This window comes from Protopterus annectens, chromosome 4.part0, assembly GCF_019279795.1.
Source record: "Protopterus annectens isolate FY-2018-M chromosome 4.part0, PAN1.0, whole genome shotgun sequence".
NCBI lineage: Eukaryota > Metazoa > Chordata > Ceratodontiformes > Protopteridae > Protopterus > Protopterus annectens.
Window position 1 is genome coordinate 126,322,440 of NC_056733.1, and position 20,944 is coordinate 126,343,383.

Consider the following 20,944-nt stretch of genomic DNA (forward strand, 5'->3'; position numbering starts at 1 on the left):
GGGCTCAAGAAAAGATTGCTTCGCAGCTAGGAACCCTCAATTCCATTGCTAACTCCTCCATGCGGCTAATATCTTATGCTGCGGATGGAGCGAGTAGAGCCGCAGGCACAGGTGTGGCTCTTAGACGCCAAGCCTGGATGCGGCTATGTGATTTTGCAGATCCCTTTAAGGCGTCCTTCACAAATTCTCCCTTTGATGGGTCAGCTTTGTTTGGCCCTCAGGTGAAGGAAACCTTGACCAGGTGTGAGCAGGACGGCAAGACTCTTTCTGCTGTTGGAGTCCGTTTTTCCACCCTTCTAGGCCTTATCCAAAAGGACAGAAGGGTGGGAAGATGTGGTTCCGTAGATCCCAAGGAGTCACGCCGCATTCACGTGGTCAGTTTACCCCTAGAGGCAGAGGGGTAACAACAACAGACGCCGCTCTAGAGGCAGAGGGGTCCAAGAACCAGGGAAACAGGGAGCCTCTCTCTGATAAGCCCTTTCAGCATCCCTGAGGTGTTGCCCGGCTGTCCCTCCTTGGAGGCAGTCGGGGGAAGATTATCACTGTACACAGAAGCCTGGCATTCCCTCACTCAAGACAGATGGGTACAGTCGATCATATCCAAGGGTTACATAATTCCTTTCGAGGAAAGTCCTTCCCCTCAAGTTCCCTTCCAGATGTACCACCCGGTCTAAGGGACATTGCAGAGTTAGAAATCGCAAAACTACTGCAAAAAAGAGCCATTCAGCCAGTTACAATAGACCATTCAGAGCCCGGAATCTACTCAAGGTTCTTTTGGTCCCCAAAAGACGGGAGACTGGAGACCAATATTGGATCTCAGCAGACTCAACAAGTCTGTCAGGAAGACAAGATTCGAATGGTCACTCTTCAGTCAATTCTGCCCTTCTTACAGAAGGACAACTGGATGTGGTCAATAGATCTTCAGGATGCGTACTATCACATCAAAATTCACAGACGCTCCAGGAGATTTCTCCGCTTTCGGCTGGGGTCCAGTCACTTCCAGTTCAGAGCCCTGCCCTTTGGCGTCACTACAGCCCCAGAGTGTTCACCAAATGCATGGCAGTGGTCACGGCTCACCTGAGACGCCAAGGATTCCAGGTGTTTCCGATCTCGACGACTGGCTCCTGTCAGCCACCACCAGGCATCAGCTTATACAAGCCAGGGATTACACAATAGACCTTTGTTCTCATTTGGGCATCTCAATCAACTTCGAAAGTCATCCTTATCGCCCTGCCAGTCTATTACCTTCATAGGCGCAAACTTAAACACTGTTCGGATGTCAGCTACCCTTACAGAACAAAGAGTTTCAGACATTCAGACTCATGTCAGGATCATTCTGGCCAGCAAGAAAGTACAGGCCAGAATGGTTCTAAAAGTATTAGGTCTCATGGCTGCGGCCATTACTCTTCTTCCCCTGGCTCGATTCTACATGCGCCTCCTTCAGTGGATGCTGTTCACACAGTGGTCATACCAGCAACTCCCAATGCGTCACCAGATTCTGGTGACACAAACATGCAAAGAACATCTTGCTTGGTGGATCACATCGTCTCAGCTTCACCAAGGCAGGTGCTTTGTACCTCCGTCCCCGATAGCCACTGTCACCATGGATGCCTCCCTGATCGGGTGGGGGGGGTCATTATCAGGGCAGGATGGTTCATGGGACGTGGCAACCGTTCGAGTACCATCTGCACATAAATGTCCTGGAGATGAGAGCAGTGCTTTTAACGTTGCAAGCCCTCAACGACTTTCTTCCCGTAGGGACAATTGCAGTCCACACAGACAACATGTCTGTAGTTTGGTATATCAACAAACAGGGCGGAACCAAGTCCTACCCCTTGTGTCGAAGCGCTCAGACTTTGGCAATGGGCGATCTCCTCTCATCGGTTTCTGGTAGCAACGCATATCCCTGGGAAAACCAACATTATAGCGGACAGATTGAGCAGAGCTATCCTCATGCCTCACGAGTGGTCTCTCAAGCAATCCATAGCGGAAGAGATTTTTCTGGAATGGGGTCGCCCATGTTGCGATCTTTTGCTACTCCCCAAAACAGCAAATGTCCAGACTTCTTCAGCCTCTTCCTCTATCAGGCCATCCCCCCAGAGACGCTCTGACCCAGGATTGGCCCCAGGGACTTCTTTATGCCTTCCCTCCATTTCCTCTGATCCCTCAGGTAATCCAGAAAGCTACCGCTTTGAGAGCCAAATTGATTCTCATTGCCCCTTACTGGCCTCGACAAGTTTGGTTCCCGTTCCTCCATCATCATCTTTTGGTGCAGCCGTGGCATCTGGACCCAGTGCCAGATCTACTGATTCACCAATCCGGTCAGCTGCACCGGTCAATCCCTTCTCTCAACCTCACAGCATGGTTGCTCCACTTCCTTCCTTAGCCAGGCTTCCTTTGATCTCTAACCCAGTTAGAGACATCATAGTAGCTTCACTAAAATCCTCTACCAGGAGGATTTACACAAGTAAATGGAAACGTTTCTCTTATTGGGCCAAGGCCCAAAATATTGATCCTTTTACTGCCCCTGTTCAGGCAGTTCTGGACTTCTTAGCAGAGATTTTTCATGCAGGCTCCTCTTCTTCCACAGTCAGAGTTCAATTGGCTGCTATTTCCAATTTTCATGTCGGGATAGCAGATCATAATATTATGTCCCATAGGCTCTGCAGGGCCTTCTTGAAAGGAATTTTCCTACTAAAGCCTCCAATCAGGAATCCTCCTCCTCAGTGGGATCTAAATTTAGTGCTGACATCCTTGATTCTTCCCCCTTTCGAGCCAGCTGTTTCTTGTTCCCTGAAATATCTTTCTTGGAAAACTTTATTCATAGTGGCTATTACATCTGCCAGGAGGGTGTCTGAACTTCATGCTCTTTCGGTTCGACCCCCCTATTTGATTTTTCACAAAGACAGAGTATCTTTGAGAACTAATCCGTCCTTTTTACCTAAGGTCGCTTCAAAGAACAATCTGAATCAATCCATTGATCTCCCTGTATTTTTTCCAAACTATTCAGATAGAGCTGAACAAAGCTACATTATCTTGACGCCCACCGTCAACTTAGATATTATTTGGACAGAACAAAAAAATTTAGAAAATCTGATCAACTTTTTGTTTCCTATGCGGATAATAAAAAAGGCCTTCCTGTTTCTAAAGTGACTTTGTCCAGATGGCTTTCTTCGGTCATCACTGAAATTTATACGCTCAGGGGTAAACAGCTGTGCTCAAAACCTAAAGCACATTCAACTAGGAGTTTAGCCACTTCTACAGCTTTTCAAGCTAGACTTCCTTTGGACACTATTTGTGCAGCGCCACTTGGGCCACTCCTCACACTTTTGTTTCCCATTACAAATTGGACTTGGCCTCCAGGGACAGAGCCAGTTTTGGCTCTACAGTCCTCAAGAGTTTGTTCCATTGAGCCACCCAGGATAGAGGTGCTAGGACGCGGTCCCATCAAGCAAGAATGAAGGCGAGATTGACAACTTAACATTAAGAAGTTATGTACCTACCATAACGTTCCATGTTAGTTGTCTTCTCTCGCCTTCTTTCTTGACCCTCCCTCCTTCCCCCTGGCCTGGACAGACCTTGTATAAGAAACTATTATGCTAAAGACCATTCAGACCTGGTCCTTTTTCCATCTGTAAGTTTCTTCTTCCTTTGGGAAGTATTTTATGCTTGGTGTTATTGCCCTTTGTCAACAAACGAGATCTGGGTACTTACCGCCTTGCATCATGGGATATGGGGCTGCCTCGAGCTGGTAAAAGGAGTTCTCGAGCTAAAGCAAGTGCCGAGTCGGAGCCGAGGATCGGCTCCGAACCCATCAAGCAAGAAAGAAGGCGAGAGAAGACAACTAACATGGAACGTTATGGTAGGTACATAACTTCTTATTTCTAATAGTTAGTATAGTATAGACGTGTGTGTGTGTGTTATTATTATTAAATTTGTTACTGTCACAACTCATGTTGCCACCCTTCAAACCTGCTTCGTCCTGCCTCCTAAAGTTCTTATCGTGGAAGACACTTTTTCTCGTAGCTGTTACTTCAACTCGAAGAGTATCAGAGCTGCAAGCATTATCGGTCAGACCACCTTACTTGATTTTCCATCCAGATGGTCTCTTTACGTACAAATCCATCTTTCCTTCCAAAGGTATGTTCCGTCACAAATATTAACCAATCCATAGAACTCCCTACCTTCTTCAAGAACCATAATAACAAGTTGGAGTATATGCTGCACAAGTTGGATGTTCACAGGCAGTTAAGAATTTATTTGGATAGGACTAAAAGTTACAGGAAGACAGATCAGCTCTTTGTCGCGTTTGCAGACAATAAAAAGGGCATGGCAATTACAAAACATGCATTATCTAAATGGCTTGCTGATTGTATAGCCTTTGTATACTCTAAGTCAAATCAGTCCTTACCTACCAAACCTAAGGCCCATTCTACCAGATCCGTTTCCACTTCCTTGGCTCATGCAGCTCGTTTGCCTTTGGACACGATTTGTGCAGCAGCCACGTGGTCTAAGCCACATAATTTCATCACTCATTATAGAGTTGACAAAGCCTCCAAAGACAGGACATCTTTTGGTTCCACTGTGCTTAGGAACGTTCTTCCATCAGTCACTCGGGGTGACGGAGCTAGGGACGCTACCCGTGTGTAAGAACAAACGGCGAGATTGAACACTCTCACACAAAGAAGTTATGTCCTTACCATAACGTTCCATGTGGAGTGTTCATCTCGCCTTTGTTCTTACATTCCCCCCCCACGTGTTTTGGAAGAACGGGTAGGACTAGACTCTGATTGAAATGTCTTAACCCCTTCCGGGGTATATGGTCCTGTGTCTCATGGGGTATATGCTACTACCCTTAGTTATTTTGCTATGGTGAGAGAGTGTCTCTGGATGCCTGAGAGAGTGTGTAGTTCTTGCACCTGAGGTATTGGGTTTGGTCTGGTTTGTTTGCAAACTAGATCTGAGTAATGGCAGGGAGGATTGCGAGATATAGTCTGGTCTCGAGCTTCTCTGAGGTGCAGAGCTTTGCGATGCGGCTGACTCAGAGCCGAGGATCGGCTCCGAACCCATGTGTAAGAAGAAAGACGAGATGAACACTCCACATGGAACGTTATGGTAAGGACATAACTTCTTTTGAAGAAAGGCGAGATGAACAGTCCACATGGAACGTTATGGTAAGGACATAACTTCTTTTTTTGTCGGTTTGCCTTTTTCCTGTTATTTACTGTTAGGATTTACCCAAATTGCCTTGTGGCCTTGTGTGACTAGTATAGTAGTCTCCTGTTTTTCAGTAGTTAGATGCACTTGCATTTTTCTTGTCTGTAAAGAATTAGTTTGGCGAGTTCACCGTTTTTAATCAATAGGGGCTCCTATTGATTATTTTCTGTCAAGCGATTATTGTTGACTGGTGGTCTTTAGCAGGGACCTGCTGAAGTCTTAATTTCTTACAGTTGTTAATTTGCTACCCTTGAGCGTGTGTTTGGTGTTGTGCCTTCTTGGTCTGTTTGAATTAGAAGACCCGGTTCTTCACAGGTCTAGGCCCGTTTAACTTAGAGGACCTAGTCCTCGTGTTGCTTGTACTGTATTTCATTTAAAATATTCTCCTGTGTGACTGAATCTGTCTAATGTTTAGTGGAAAAATCTAGTTTCTATCTTACACCAGGCTAGGCCTGTTTAACTTAGAGGACCTAGTCCTCGTGTAATTTGTCTGCAGGGCTGGGCCCATTTTAGTTAGAGGACCTAGTCCTCAGTCATTTCTTTCTCTTTCCCTCTGATTGCTTGTGGGTTGCAATGTCTAAGGATAGCAAGGAGCACAAACACTCTGGGTTTAAAAAATGTATGAAGTGCTCCCAGAAAATGTCTTTGACCGATGGCCACAGTAGCTGTCTCTACTGTTTGGGAGCCATCCATTTGCAAGAATCATGTTTGTTCTGTCATGCTTTCTCTCCTAGAGTGTTGCAGGAGAGAAAGAACAAACTGATTCTCAGGGGTCTTTTGAAGCCAGCCTTCGAGGAACCTTTGTCTGGTTCTTCGGCTTCTTCGTGTAAGTCTTTGAAGTCAAGATCTGACTCAAAATCTAAAGGTTCAAAGAGGCTTTCTCCGGCACGGCTAGTGTTTCGGAGCCTCCTGCCAAATTAATAAAACCTGCCTCCTCGACTCCTCAGTCTTCGAAACCGAAGGAAAGCACTGTGGTTTTGGAGTCGGTCACAGATACTTCAGTGCCGACTGCTGAATCCTTGCAAATAGTTGACTCTGCTTCTCGGAGCCGGTCTGTAGAGTCCCTACCTGTCTCTTTGATGGTCAAATCTCCAGTGCCTGCTAGATTGAGATGCCCAACCTTATCTTCCAGGTCTTCCATGAGTCTTTCGGAAGAAGATGTGGAGAGGGTAGTACTGAGACTCCTCTTTGTCTGCCATACCTAAATTTTTGTTTGCTCTGACCCAATCGGCTCTGGGGCCACTCAAACCAGTCTTGTCTCCATCTGTGATTCCTCCTCCGAGCCATATTGGTTTTTTGGAGCCGGAGTGCTTGTTACCAAAGGAGGAACTGTCGGTTCCGGCTCCCTTGAAGTTGCTTTGGAGCCGAGTTCGGCTCTGACACTGCTTTGTCCGTCGTGTCCAGGGGCCAAAGCTCTTCTGTCGGTGCCGAGGGGGATGTTTTGAATCGATCTTCATCTGTTCCGAGCCTTCCTGTCAGTGCATCCGCCAGGATGAGCTCAGACCCTGCATCTATCTCAGAGCCGATGGCTGTGGCTCCAGCACAGTCATTTGTCTCTTCAGAGCTGGGATTGTTTTCGGAGCCGGAGAGATCTGCCTTTGAGGTGATGAGGAGTGTGCTGTCACAATCTACAACCCCTGCCAGTGGTACAAGCACTCTTCCCCCCAGGGCTCCCATTTTGGTCTCAGTCCCTACTCTCTCCGGAGACAGCAGAGACCCAGAGCCTCAGGAGCCACCGGCTGGTGGCCCCCACTCTTCCAGGACATCCCCAGAAGGTCCTTTTGAGGAGCCCCTGTGAAAGAGAGTATGCAAGAGAAAGCATATTGACTCCCAGGATGAGTCTCTGACATCGGACACTGACCTAGATGAATCGGAAGAGTCCCCTAAGTTCATCCTCTGATGATGTCTCCTTTGTGGACATTCTAGAGATCCTTAAACAGTGGTGCAACTGGCCCGCTGTCAACCCTTCTGATGAGGAGTCAGTGTACCTGAAGGCTTTCATGTCTCAACCTTCTGCCTCTTGGGTGTCTCCACCTTTCGACGAGCTAATGGATCTGGTTAGTCGGAAGGTGTGGGATACTCCCGATGCTGTGGAGCCAGTACCTAGAAGGCCAAATAAGTTCCTGTCTGCCCCTCCTGGAAAAGAATTCTTGTTTAAGGGCATTCCCGTAAATGCCAAGCTGGTGGCAGCTGCCACGAAGAAGGAGTTGGCGGAGACTTCTTCCTCTGTACATCTGCCAAACAAGGAGTCTCGACAGATGGACAGATTTAGGTAGCGCGTATTTAGTTCAGCGGCCTTTACACTTCGATCACTGAACTATCTTAACCATTTCACGAGGTTGCAGAGGGTTCTCCTCAAGGAGTTAGGGGGATTCCATACAGGGTGCTTGTCCTGAAGGAGTCCCGGATAGGATCTCTGCTCAGTTGTCCACTCTAAACTCTGTAGTTAACTCCTCCATGCGGCTCATATCTCATGCGGCTGATGTAGTGAGCAGAGCGGCGGGTTCAGGAGCTGCCCTTAGGTGCCACTCCTGGATGCGCTTGTGTAATTTTGCGGAGCCGTTTAAGTCCACCTTCACCAATTCCCCATTTGATGGTTCCTCCTTGTTTGGTTCCAAGGTGAAAGATACACTCACTCGGTGTGAACAGGAAGGAAAGACTCTCTCTGCCGTGGGAGTCTGTTTTACCGTCCTCTCTTGACCATACCCAAAGGTCAAAAGGGAGGTAAGATGTGGTTCAAAAAGTCCCAGAGGGCCTTTCCAGACACACAGAGTGAATCCTCCTTCAGAGGCAGAGGAGGAGGAAATGGTAGACGTCGCCTTGGAGGCAGGGGTGGTCCGCAATATCAGCAAGGCCATGGTTCCTTTCGAGGGCGGCCTTATCAGCGCTCCTGATGTGGGGCCTGACTGCATTTCTCTGGGGCCAGTCGGGGGTCGCATCTCTTTGTATCCGGAAGCCTGGCTAAATATAACCCAAGACAAGTGGGTACAAAGAGTTGTTACCAGAGGCTATATCATACCCTTTTCCCTTCCACTGTTTGTTCCCAAGAAGATCCCAGATGTTCCACCCAATCACAGGGAACAGGCAACTGTGGTGATCAACAAGTTGCTCAAGTGTCATCCAGCCCGTGCCAGCAGACCAGATAGGATCTGGAACTTACTCCAGGTTCTTTTTAGTCCCAAAACTAACCGGAGACTGGAGGACAATATTGGACCTCAGCAGAGTAAACAAATCCATGAAAAAGGACAAGTTTCAGATGGTAACACTGCAGTCGATTCTCCCGTTGTTAGGGAAAGACTATTGGATGTGCTCACTAGATCTCCAAGACGCCTCCTACTAAAAATGGACAAGGCGTCAAGGAGGTATCTGTGCTTCTGGCTGGGAGCCAGCCATTATCAGTTTCGTGCTCTGCCCTTTGGTCTCACTACAGCCCCCAGGGTGTTCACCAAATGCATGGCAGTATTGATAGCTCACCTTGAGACGTCAGGGATTCCAGGTGTTTCCGTATTTGGACGACTGGCTCATGACCGCCCCCACTAGGCATCTACTTCTACAAAACAGGGACATCACCATCCAGCTTTGTGCTCAACTAGTGATTTCCATAAATTGGGAAAAATCTACATTACTGCCTTCGCAATCTGTGATTTTTATAGGCGCAGAGGTAGACACAGTGGATATGACAGTTCGTCTTCCCGCCGAAAGAGCACAAAACCTCATCTCACAAGTTCAGCAACTTCTCCCACTTGGGAAGGTCAAAGCAAAGTGGATTCTTCAACTTCTTGGAATGATGGCCTCAACTATTCTGTTAATACCTCTAGCCAGGTTGCATATGAGAAGCCTTCAATGGCTCCTGTTCTCCCAGTAGTCGTTCCAATATCTACTGCTGAATCACTCTATTCCGCTGACAGAATCATGCAGAAAGGACCTTCGTTGGTGGATAGCCCCCAGGTCAGGTGGGGGGGACATTATCTGGGCAGGACAGTCCACGGCACATGGCAAGAATATGAGGCTCATCTGCATATCAGCATTCTGGAGATGAGAGCAGTGCTTCTAGTGTTGCAAGCACTTTAGGATCTTCTTCCTCCAGGGACGATTGCGATACAATCGGACAACATGTCGGTTGTGTGGTATATCAACAAACAGGGCAGTACCAGATCTTACCCACTCTGTCGAGAGGCCATGCGAGTTTGGGAATGGGCGATTTCTTCCCAGTGCTTTCTGGTGGCAATGCACAATCTGGGGACAACCGATGTGATAGCCGACAAGCTGAGCTGGGCAGTCCTGCTGCCCCACGATTGGTCTCTGAAATGGGAAATAGTGGAACAAATTTTCCTAAAATGGGGACAACCTTGCTGCGACCTTTTTGCCAGTCCAGTCAATGCCAAGTGCAGCAGTTATTTTTCCCTAATTCCCCCTCCGGGGGAAGCACCTAGAGACGCTCTGTTACATGATTGGCCCACGGGACTTCTCTATGCCTTCCCTCCATTCCCTCTTATCCCCAAAGTGATACAGAAAGCTAACCTACTGGGAAGCAAGTTGATCCTCATTGCTTCTTACTGGCCTCATCAGGTCTGGTTTCCCTTCCTTGAGCCTATTCTCCTGGATGATCCTTAGATCCTGGACCCAGTTCCAGATCTATTGAACCACATGTCGAGTTCGCTACACCCCTCTCTCCACACCCTTAAACTGACAGCTTGGCTGATCCAGTTCCATCTGTAGTCAGGCTTCATGAGGCTTCATGATGTTCCATCATCAGTGTCCCATATTCTTTTATCCTCACACAAACCATCAACCAGAAGACTGTATGACAGTAAGTGGAAAAGGTTTTCTATTTGGGCACAGAAAATGAAAGTGGATCCTTACACTGCTCCCGTTCCCATAATTCTGGAATTCCTTTCAGAGCTTTTTCAGCAGGGATCTGCCGCAGCCACCATCAAAGTACAATTGGCAGTTATTTCACATTTTTATTTGGGATCTCCAAATGTTAACCTTATGTCGCATAAGTTATGTAAAACCTTATTGAGAGGAGCCACCTTGCAGGAACCTGTGGCTTCTTGGGACTTAAATTTTGTGTTGTCCAAACTAACATCCCTGCCTTTTGAACCGTCTCATTCAGCTTCCTTAAAGTACTTGTCTTGGAAGACTGTGTTTTTGGTAGCTTTTACATCAGCCAGTTGTGTTTCTGAGCTACATGCCCTGTCTATTAAACCACCTTATTTAGTTTTTCATAAAGACAGGGTTTCTTTATGTACCAATCCTTCATTTGTTCCCAAAGTTTGTTCCTCTGCCACATTGAACCAGTCCATTGAACTCCCAGTCTTCTTTACCAATCATAGCAATGCATCGGAATACCGTTTTCACCAGTTGGATGTTCACAGACAGCTGCGTTTCTATTTGCAACGGACCAAAGGATTTCGGAAGTCAGACAAGTTGTTCATTTCCTTTTCTGATTCCAGATTGGGTTTGCCAGTTTCTAAGGTGACATTGTCTAACTGGATTTCGAGTTGCATAGCTTTCATCTATAGCTCGGAGGGCAGACCCTTACCCCACAGGATCAAGGCTCACTCTACCAGGTCTCTGTCTACCTTTGCAGCCTTCCAAGCCAGGGTATCAGTTGATCATATCTGTGCAGAAGCTACGTGGGCTACCCCTCACACCTTTATTACTCATTATAAGTTGGATTTGGCTTCTAGGGGTAGAGCATCCTTTGGCTCTACGGTGCTCAGGAGTATCTTCCAATTAGCCACCCAAGAATAAGGCGCTAGGGACGCTGTCCCATATGTAAAAATGAAGGTGAGATTGGACTACCTAACATAAAGAAGTTATGTACTCACCATAACGTTCCATGTTGGTAGTCCATCTCACCCTTCATTTTTTCTAACCCTCCCTCCTGCCCCCATTCTGGAAGATCTGGAGGTAATATTATAAATTTCTTGGTTGGCAACCCTTTAGTATTGGTTTGTTGGTTAAGGGTTTCTTTCTATCGCTAGTGAGCAGCAGACAAGATCTAGGGATTGCACTCGTGCACCATTGGATACCTGCTTAGCCACGAGCCAACTAGAAGTCTTCGAGCTTGAAAACTGGCATATGTAAAAATGAAGGGTGAGATGGACTACCAGCATGGAACGTTATGGTGAGTACATAACTTCTTTTTATTTAATGTTATATTTCCTCCCTTTGAGCCTTCAGGCACATGTGATATGAAGTACCTCTCATGGAAAACTGTTCTTGGTGGCAGTTACCTCTGCCAAAAGGGTATCTGAGTCGTAAGCTTTGTCCACAAAAATCAGTCCATCCTTTCTTCCCAAAGTTGTGACAGAAGATACTCAATCTACAGACTTTCCAGTTTTCTTTCCCAACTTTCAAAATAAAGGAAAGTATTCTGTGCACCTCCTAGATGTTCACAGGCAGCTACATTTTTATTTACACAGAACTTTGGAATTCAGAAAATCAGACCAACTTTTTACCTCATATTCCAATACAAGGGAAAGATCATCCAGTTTCCAAAGTTACATTATCCAGATGGCTTTCATCATGTATATCCTATGTCTACAATTCTAAAAATAAAAATGTCCCATATGGTGCTAAAGCTCATTCTTCTGGATCTCTGGGCATGACTCCAGCTTTCCAGGCTAGATTACCATTGGATAATATCTGAGCAGCAGCTATTTGGGTGAGTCCTCATACTTTTATTACCCACTTCAGAGTGGATTTTGCCTCCAGGAATAGAGCCTCTTTTGGTTCTGTGATTCTGAGGAATATTCTCCCTTGAGCCACCCAAGAGTTCAGTTGCTTGGGATGCAGTCCCACAAGTGAGAATAAAGGCGAGATTGATAACATCACATAAAAAAGTTATGTTCTTACTATAACATTCCATGTGTGTTGTCCATTTCATCCTTTATTCTCACAACCCTCCCCCTGCCCCCTGCCTAAAGTGCTGGTAGACTACTAAACAAAACAGGATTACAACACGGCTATATAGTCTCAGAGGATATTCCTTTTCACTCTACTTCTGATTTCATAGCAGTAGGAGTATACATATTTCTATACATCTAATAAATGTATCATGTAAACCTTCCTATGTACTGCTGAGAGTAAACAAGATCTGAGGTAATCATGGGGATGCATTATGGGTAAAGAACAGTGCCACGAGCTTGGCTGAAGACCTCGAGCTGGAATATTGGCTGAGACAGATCTGACACATCGGATCCGATCTACAAGTGAGAATAAAGGATGAGATGGACAATACACATGGAACAGTATGGTAAGAACATAACTTCTTTTTTTTCCTTGTAACACTGACTCCCAATGTATGTTTGTTAGCATTTTCAGATGCTTGCTACAACACTATGTGATTTGACAGCTGACCATACCCTCCTTGTAGACAGTCCCTTCCACATGACCTTGGTGTATATCAGGAATTCCTTTGTGGGAGTGTGGCATGAGCAAATACCACCTTTCTTGCCCTGAAGAGAGATGAGCAGGCTTAAGCCTTAATATTCCACTCCCCACTCCTTGCCAGCCCCAAGTGGCACTCTAGGTCAAGCTTGGTTCACCTGGCTTGTAGTCAGGGGTCAGGGTTTTATTGCTCTGGCCCAACAAAATTAGCTGAATCGAGCGTGAATATAAAGACTGCAACAGTGACTGAGAGCACTTTAATTTACAAGTATATAACATGTATGAAAGACTGTTGTTGGCTTTAATGTTTCAAATTATTTTATTTTATTTTTAGTGTCATGTTCAGCAATGAAGCCAGAATGGTCCTGTGCAAATATGATGAAATGATCCATTTGCTAGATACGTACACTGAAACAATTTATACTGAGTGGGTGAAAAGAGTGGATGCTGATTGTCGTTTTAATCTGGAACAACCTTTGCTGTTGAGAGATCTTCAGACACATCTTATCCACGTTAATTTTAATAGACAGGTATGTACTCTTTGTGGCAGAATAGTGTATGAAAGACACTACTGTTGACTTTAGTTTTGAAGTTGCAAACTGTTTTCAGCGTCATGTTCATTGATGATGCCAGAATGGTAATGATGTGGAATATTGCAACCTGCTAAATGACTGTATGACTAAAGAACGAGTTGTATAAATATGGGGTATGGTTAAGAACATGTCAACTAAGCCTTCACACAAAGGTCTGTAGTTGTGATTTTGGGGTACTGAAATAGTACAGAAATCAATGTTTATTATGCACACAGTCAGTGAAGTATTGGAAGTTGGTAAACTTAAGCATTACAATCATAGGAACATACAGTAGCAACTCAGTATCTTACAGTGGTAGGAGAAACAAGATAGGGGGTTAGTGTTTGTAAAAGAGAATTGCTAGCAAACATAAGGCAGTGTTATCACTGTACACTAATGATGAGGATGTTGTATTAGTAGAATGAGAGAAGCAATGTAAGTGATAAGGAAAGTGATTAGTGATACATGACAGAAGTCAGCCTGGGATACAACACACTTCAGTCTGTTGATGTTATGTTGTCCTATCTCTCCTTCATTCTTGATGGATGGTTGGTTGGTTGGGTTCAGAACCGAGCATCGGTTCCGACTCGGCCAGATACTAAAGTTCAAGAGCTTTCACTGGCTCGAGGCTGCACCCTATTCCAAAATGTCTAGCAACTGTTACCCAGATCTCGTTTGCCACTTGAAGCTTCGGAATTGCTTTTTCGCTGGCTCAGTTTTTGTCAAATTCTTAGTACTTTAACCTTTTTGAGGTAGCTTAATCTTCTGGTGTGTTTTTGAATGTTGTTGTTGGTTTTCCGCTGTTGTTTCTGCTGCTTCTTTGTGGGCTGTTGTTCCCTCTCAGGCCTTTCTCCCAGCTGATTTTTTGGTTCCCCTTTTTCTACTAATCCGTTTAAGTTAGAGGATTCTTCATTTTAGCCCATTTTAGTTAGAGGGCACTCCACCCCCTTCCTTTCTCACTATCTTTATAAGGGTTTACTGTTTAAGTTAGATGCGTCTCCTCAGGTTAGAAGAGACCGTCGTTTAGCTTAGAGACCTCTCCTCTAACCCTTCCCTTTTCTTTCCAAAAAAAAAAAAAAAAACACTTGGTCCTTTCCTCCTGCTGTGTGATTCACCTTTAGTGTAAATTTACATTTAAATTGTGTTTTCTTCATAGCACTAGTGACTGGTTGTGACAGTTTTTGCTATAATGTCTAAGGATTCAACCAAAGAGACTAAACAGTCCAGGTTTAAGAAGTGTGATTCTTGCACACAAAAAATGTCCTTAACAGATGGGCACACGAGTTGTGTGTATTCTTTAGGAGATGTTCACTTGCAGGATTCCTGTTCTGTATGCCATGGCTTATTCCCAAGGGCCCTGTAGGAACGGAGAAACAACCTGATAGTCCGGGGTTTATTGAAAGGGCCTTTTGAGACGGCTATGGAAGGGAATCAGGCCTCAAAATCCTCTGATAGGTCCTCAAAAAAATCAACTTCGTTGGTTCCAAGTTCTGAGCCGACGAAGAGACATGAAAAACAAGTATCTTTGGATCTGAAGTATTTCGGGTCCAAGAAGTCTAATTCTCTCTCGATTCCTTCTGTGTCTTCGAAATTGTCTCTGAGCCAAAAAAAGAGCCGGTCACCGTCCTTGGAGCCGGTCTGCTCAGTGCCACAGTCTCCTTTGCTGCAATTGGTGGCTGGTAGCCCCAGATCATCCACCCATTCCTCTCGGTCTTCCAGGAGCTTATTGGATGACGATGTGGAGCGGGTGGTTAGGAGGTTGCTTTGGACGACGGCCCTTGCAAAAATTCTCTCGAGCCCAGCTGGTTGTGGAGCCGGCTACTGAATCTGCTTTACCTTCCATTCCTCCTTTTACTTGGATGAGTTCTGAGCCAGAGTGCCTGGAGTTCGTTGTGGTGGAACCGTCGGATCCAGTAATCACAACTGGTATCTCGGTTCTGACATCTGCTCCAATCTCGTCGATGTTGTCTTCCATCAAGGGATCTGTGAGCTGACACTCCCTCTTTGGTTCCAGGGAGAAAGTCGAATTGGACCCTTATCAGACCGGACTCCCCCACTTGGAGCTTCGGCGCAGGTGAGTTTGACATCCACATCAGCTTCGGAGTCATCCTCCTTGGTGCGGGGGAGGTCACCCATTTCCTCGGAGCAGGCTGTCTCAGGCCAGGATCATGGTGCCTTCGAGTTGATGAGTGTGCTTTCCCCAGAGACTGCTTCACCCTCAGCTCCAGCTACTCTTCCACCAAAAGGGCCAGTGTCAACCTCTATACCATCCCTCCAGCCCCAGTGTACAGAACCAATGCCCTGAGATGTCCCAATGGGTGAGACCCTCTCTTCTGAAGCCTCTCCTGAGCATCCCTCCGAGGAGGTCCCTCGGAAGAGAACTTGTAAGAGGAAACACCTAGACTCCCCTGAGTTTGTTATGTCAGAAACAGACTTAGAGGATTCAGAAGGGTCCCCACGGTCATCCAATGAGGATGTCTCCTTTTCAGACATCTTAGAGATCCTGAAACAGAGAGGTGGCTGGAAGACCCTCTCCCCTTCTAAAGATGAGTCTGTAAACCTGGAGGGATTTGGTTCTTGATCCCTCCATCTCTTGGGTGTCTCAGCCTTTCGACTAACTCCTTGGTGTAGTCATTTCAAAGGCATGGGGGTCTCCAGAGTCAGTGGAACCAGTTCAGAGGAGACCCAACAAATTTATTACAGCCCCGGAGGAGAAACAATTTCTAACTAAAGGTGTCCCAGTAAATGCTTTGGCGGTGGCGGTGGCCACCAAGAAGGAATTAGCCAAAACTTCACCTGTCCATCCTCCGAATAAGGAGTCTCAAACAATGGACTGATATGGGAAGCATATGTTCTCTTCAGCGGCCTTTACCCTTAGGTCGCTGAATTATTTATCCCACTTTACTCGACTTCAGAGGGATCTCCTCAAGGAGCTAAGAGATACCCTCCAAGGTGCTACAGCTGGTGGGGGGGGGGGGGGTACCTGACAAGGTAAACTCTCAGCTTTTGACTTTAAACTCTATAACAAACTCCTCCATGTACCTCATTTCTTATGTGGCCGATGGAGTGAGCAGGGCAGCAGACACAGGAATAGCTCTGAGGAGACATTCCTAGATGCGTCTTTGTGAGTTTGTTGAACCCTTCAAGTCTTCCTTTATTGACGCCCCCTTTTGATGGCTCGTCTTTGTTCAGGCCAAAATTGAAAGAGACTCTTAAGGTGCGAAGAAGATGGCAAAACTCTGTCTGCCATGGGAGTACGTTTCTTCGTCCCTACCAGACCTTATCCCAAAGGTCAGAAGGGCAGAAAAATGTGGCTCCCGAAATTCAAAGGAGCTTTGCCGGACGCACATGGTGAATTTTCCCCCTGGAGCAGAGGGAGAAATAATGGAAGATGCAGCCCTCACGGCAGAGGGGGATCAACAGAATCAGGGCAACAGAGTTACGTTCTCTGGTAGGCCCTTCCAACGCTCCTGAAAGGAGGCCTGCCTGTCCACCTCTGGAGGCAGTCGGGGGGAGATTATCGCTGTACCCAAAAGCCTGGCTGGACATCACTTGAGACAAATGGGTACGGTCTATCATTTCCAGGGGATACAACATTCCTTTTTCCTTTCCACCAAGATCTATCCCATACATAACACCCAGTCAAAGGGATCAAGCAACTCTAGAAATTCAAAGGTTGCTAGAAAAAAAATAGTCATCCAAGAAGTCCCTGCAGACCAAATCAGATCTGGAATTTACTCAAGGTTCTTTTTAGTTCCAAAAAAACAGGGGACTGGAGACCAATTTTGGATCTCAGCAGACTGAACAAGTCGGTAAAGAAAATACAGTTCCGGATGGTGACACTGCAGCCTCTACTCCCCTTTCTGGGACAAGACAATTGGATGTACTCCATAGATCTTCAGGATGCGTACTACCATATAAAGATGGACAGGCGATCCAGAAGATATCTACACTTCCGGCTGGGAGCCAGTCATTACCATTTCAGAGCTCTGCCCTTTGGTCTCACTACAGCCCACAGAGTGTTTACCAAATGCATGGCAGTAGTTAAGGCTCACCTGAGGTGTCTAGGATTCTGTAGGTGTTTCCATACTTAGATGATTGGCTCCTGACCACCACCAATGAACATCTACTAACCAGGGCAAGAGACACCACCATTTATCTCTGCTCAGGGCTAGGCATTACCATAAATTTAGAAAAATCTGCCTTGTTGCCTTCATAGCATATTACCTTTATAAGGGCAGACTTAAACACAAAAGACATGATTGCAAAACTGCCTCATGAAAGAATTCAAACATTATGCCATCAGCTGTCAATATTGCTCATGAAGAAAGAAGTGCAGACAAAATTTGTCCTCAAGGTTCTGGGTTCAATGGCAGCTGTAGTAACATTAGTCCCACTGGCGCATCTGCACATGAGAATATTACAGTGGCTACGCTTTGTTTAGTGATCCATGCAGGAGTTACCCATGTCACACAAGATTCTCATTATGAGCACCTGCAAGAGGGACCTACGATGGTGGCTTCAGTCCACACAGGTAATGATAGACGGACCATTTTTTCTCCCCCAACCAGTAGCTACAGTTACCACAGACACTTCCCAGATAGGGTGGGGGGCATTATCTGGGACAGACTGGCCAAGGGATTTGACAAGAACACGAATATCACTTGCACATCAATTTCCTACAGATGAGAGTTGTGCTTCTGGCATTGAAAGCATTCCAGAGCTATCTTCCAAAAGGTATGATTGCAATACAAACAGACAATATGTCCGTGGTGTGGTACATCAGCTAACAAGACGGAACCAGATCTACCTCCTCTGTCGAGAGGCTCAAAGAGTATGGCAATGGGCAATTTTTTCTCAATGTTTTCTGATAGCAATGCACATCCCGGGAAAATCCAATGTGATAGCAGACAGATTAAACAGGGCAATTCTTATGTCTCATGAGTGGCCCCTGAAACAAGAAATTGTGAACCAAATTTTTCACAAGTGGGGCCAGCCGTGCTGTGACCTCTGTGCCATATCCATCAACTCCAAACACAGCAGCTACTTTGCCGTAATTCCCCCTCCGGGGGAGTCACCAAGGGATGCACTTGTTCACGATTGGCCCCCGGGTCTTCTTTACACTTCCCCCCTGTTCCCATTAATACCCAAAGTCCTCCAGAAAGCCACATCGTTGAGTCGCAGGCTAATTCTCATTGCTCCTTACTGGCCTCGTCAGATATGGTTCTCCTTTCTATGGCCCCGTCTTTAGGAGAACCCTTGGATCCTGGACCCATGCTGGATCTTCTGACTCATCAGTCAGGAATGCTCCACTCCTCTCTCCACAGCTTCCAGCTGACAGCATGTTTACTCCACTTCCCATCTTAGCCATGCTTCCAAAACAATCCCCAGCAGTGTGACACATTCTGGTTTCATCACACAAGAATACAACTAGGAAACTTTATGCAAGCAAATGGAAGAGATTTTCTTGTTGGGCTGACAAAAAACATATAGACCCCTTTACAGCCCCAATATCTGCAATCCTGGGATTTTTAACAGAAACCTTTAATTGGGGATCAGTGGCAGCCATGGTACGAGTACAACTAGCTGCCATATCAAACTACCATGTAGGAGACATGAGATACAGTATAATGTCCCACAGATTATGCAACGCCTTTCTGAGGGGTACATTCCTTTTAAGACCTCCCATAAGGGAACTATCACCTCCTTGGAATCTCAATCTAATTCTCCCTCCATTTGAACCAGCCTCCTCTTGCCCACTAAAGTTCTTATCTTGGAAGACAATCTTTTTAACAGCCATTACTTCTGCTAGGAGGGTTTCAGAACTGCAAGCTCTGTCTATCTGTCCTCCCTCTTTGATTTTCCACAAAGACAGAGTCTCTGTCAGGACAAATACTTCCTTTCTGCCAAAAGTATGTTCTGAGGCCAATTTAAGTCAGTCTACCCATATTTTTCTCCAATCATGACAACAAAGCAGAATACAAGCTTCACAAATTGGATGTCCATAAGCAGTTACATTTTTACTTACATAGGACAAAGTAATTTAGAAAATCTGACTAAATGTTTGTTTCATTCTCAGAAAACAGAGAAGGAATTTCAATTTCAGAAGTCACCTTATCGAAATGGCTTAAAACACCATTACTTATGTCTATAACTCTCAGCATAAACAGCTGCCAGGAAAAATTAGAGGTCATTCAATTAGAGCTATGTCGACTTCCACTACCCTTTAAGCTAGGCTCTCTTTGGATTCAATTTGTGCTGCAACTGCATGGGTTAACCCTCATACCTTTATCACTCATTACAAAGTAGATGCGACCTCTTGGAACAGGGCATCCTTTGGTTCCACTGTTCTGAAGAGTTTATTTCCTTGAGCCACCCAAGAAAGAAGGTGCTGGGAACTCTGTCCCAACCATCAAGAATGAAGGTGAGATAGGACAACATAACATAAAGAAGTTATGTACCCACCATAACGTTCCATGTTTGCTGTCCATAATTTCACCTTCATTCTTGCATCCCACCCTCCTTCCCCCTTCCTGGGGGATCGAGAGGACTTTTCTGAAATTGGCTGTAAGTTTCCTGAGTTCCTTCATGCCTTAGGAATTATGGGCAGAGGATCTGATGTAGTTATTATACTGGGTTGCATAGTCTAGTGTTTAGTTTCTCTCAAACGAGATCTGGGTAACAGTTGCTAGGCATGTTGGGTTGGGATGTAGCCTTGAGCCAGTGAAAGTTCTCAAGCTTTAGTATGCGGCTGAGTTGGAACTGATGCTCGGTTCCTAACTCAACCAACCAACCAACCATTCATCAAGAATGAAGACGAGATTATGGACAACAAACATGGAACATTATGGTAAGTACATAACATATTTTTTTAGACATGTGATACAGGGTAGGATACATCTCTCTGTTGATGATGCAAAGATATATACAGCGGAGGAATAGGGAAGAGTTTAAAGACAGATTTGGAATGGATGACCTGATTCAGAATGCATCAGCTTGTTAGTTGAGGTTCAATACACACAGATGCAAAGTAATGTAGTTGGACCACAACAGTTCTGCTGTGAAGTATTTGCTGACTAGAGTACAACTGATGGCATCAACGCAGGAAAATGATTTGGTGATAAGAACTGGAGGACATCTGCAGCAGCAAACAAAGGATGAGGTGTATTGTCATTGGTATGTACTCCAGAAGCAAAATAATAATGCTTCTTCTCCATTGGGCCCTAGTTAAGCCAACATAGAATACTATGTGCAGTTCTGGCGACCTTAGAAAGAGAAGGACCACAGGTTTGTTGAAGGAATCTAGGGAAGCCACCAGAAATGCCATAGATAGAGATGGAAACCCAGGCTGATTGAAGAAATTTAGAGAAGCCACCAGAAAGGTTTATGGGATGAAGAAGAAAGTATACTATCAGAGACTCACACAGATTAGAAGGGACACTAGAGCAATAATGTTGGTGCACAAGAAAAGATTAGGGAGATGTGAATGTGGTGTTACTGAATATGAAAGACAGAAAAGGTTAGACAACAGGTTTTAGGGATCAATTATTCAATGGATCTGCAAAAGCTGTGGGTCCTTGGAACAGACTGTTGGGATGAGTGCTATCCAGGAAACCAATGGAAACGTTTGGAGGTGCATCGAAAATGGAAGAAAAAGTGAGGGGCAAGTAGGACTAGATGATGAGGTTGATATTGCACTGAAAATGCAAATTGGATAGGAGTATTGTCTCCTTCTGCCATTGAACAAATATAATGCA

General features: G+C 45.5%; 1 protein-coding gene across 1 annotated transcript in view; it reads left to right on the forward strand.

Annotated features, from left to right (window-relative positions):
* LOC122800226 (dynein axonemal heavy chain 17-like) overlaps positions 1-20,944 on the forward strand; it is a 17,083,451-nt gene that overhangs the window by 3,419,704 nt on the left and 13,642,803 nt on the right. Inside the window, exon 13 of the mRNA XM_044069720.1 lies at positions 12,950-13,145. Coding sequence (XP_043925655.1) covers positions 12,950-13,145 — 196 coding nt within the window. The remainder of the gene's footprint in view (positions 1-12,949; positions 13,146-20,944) is intronic.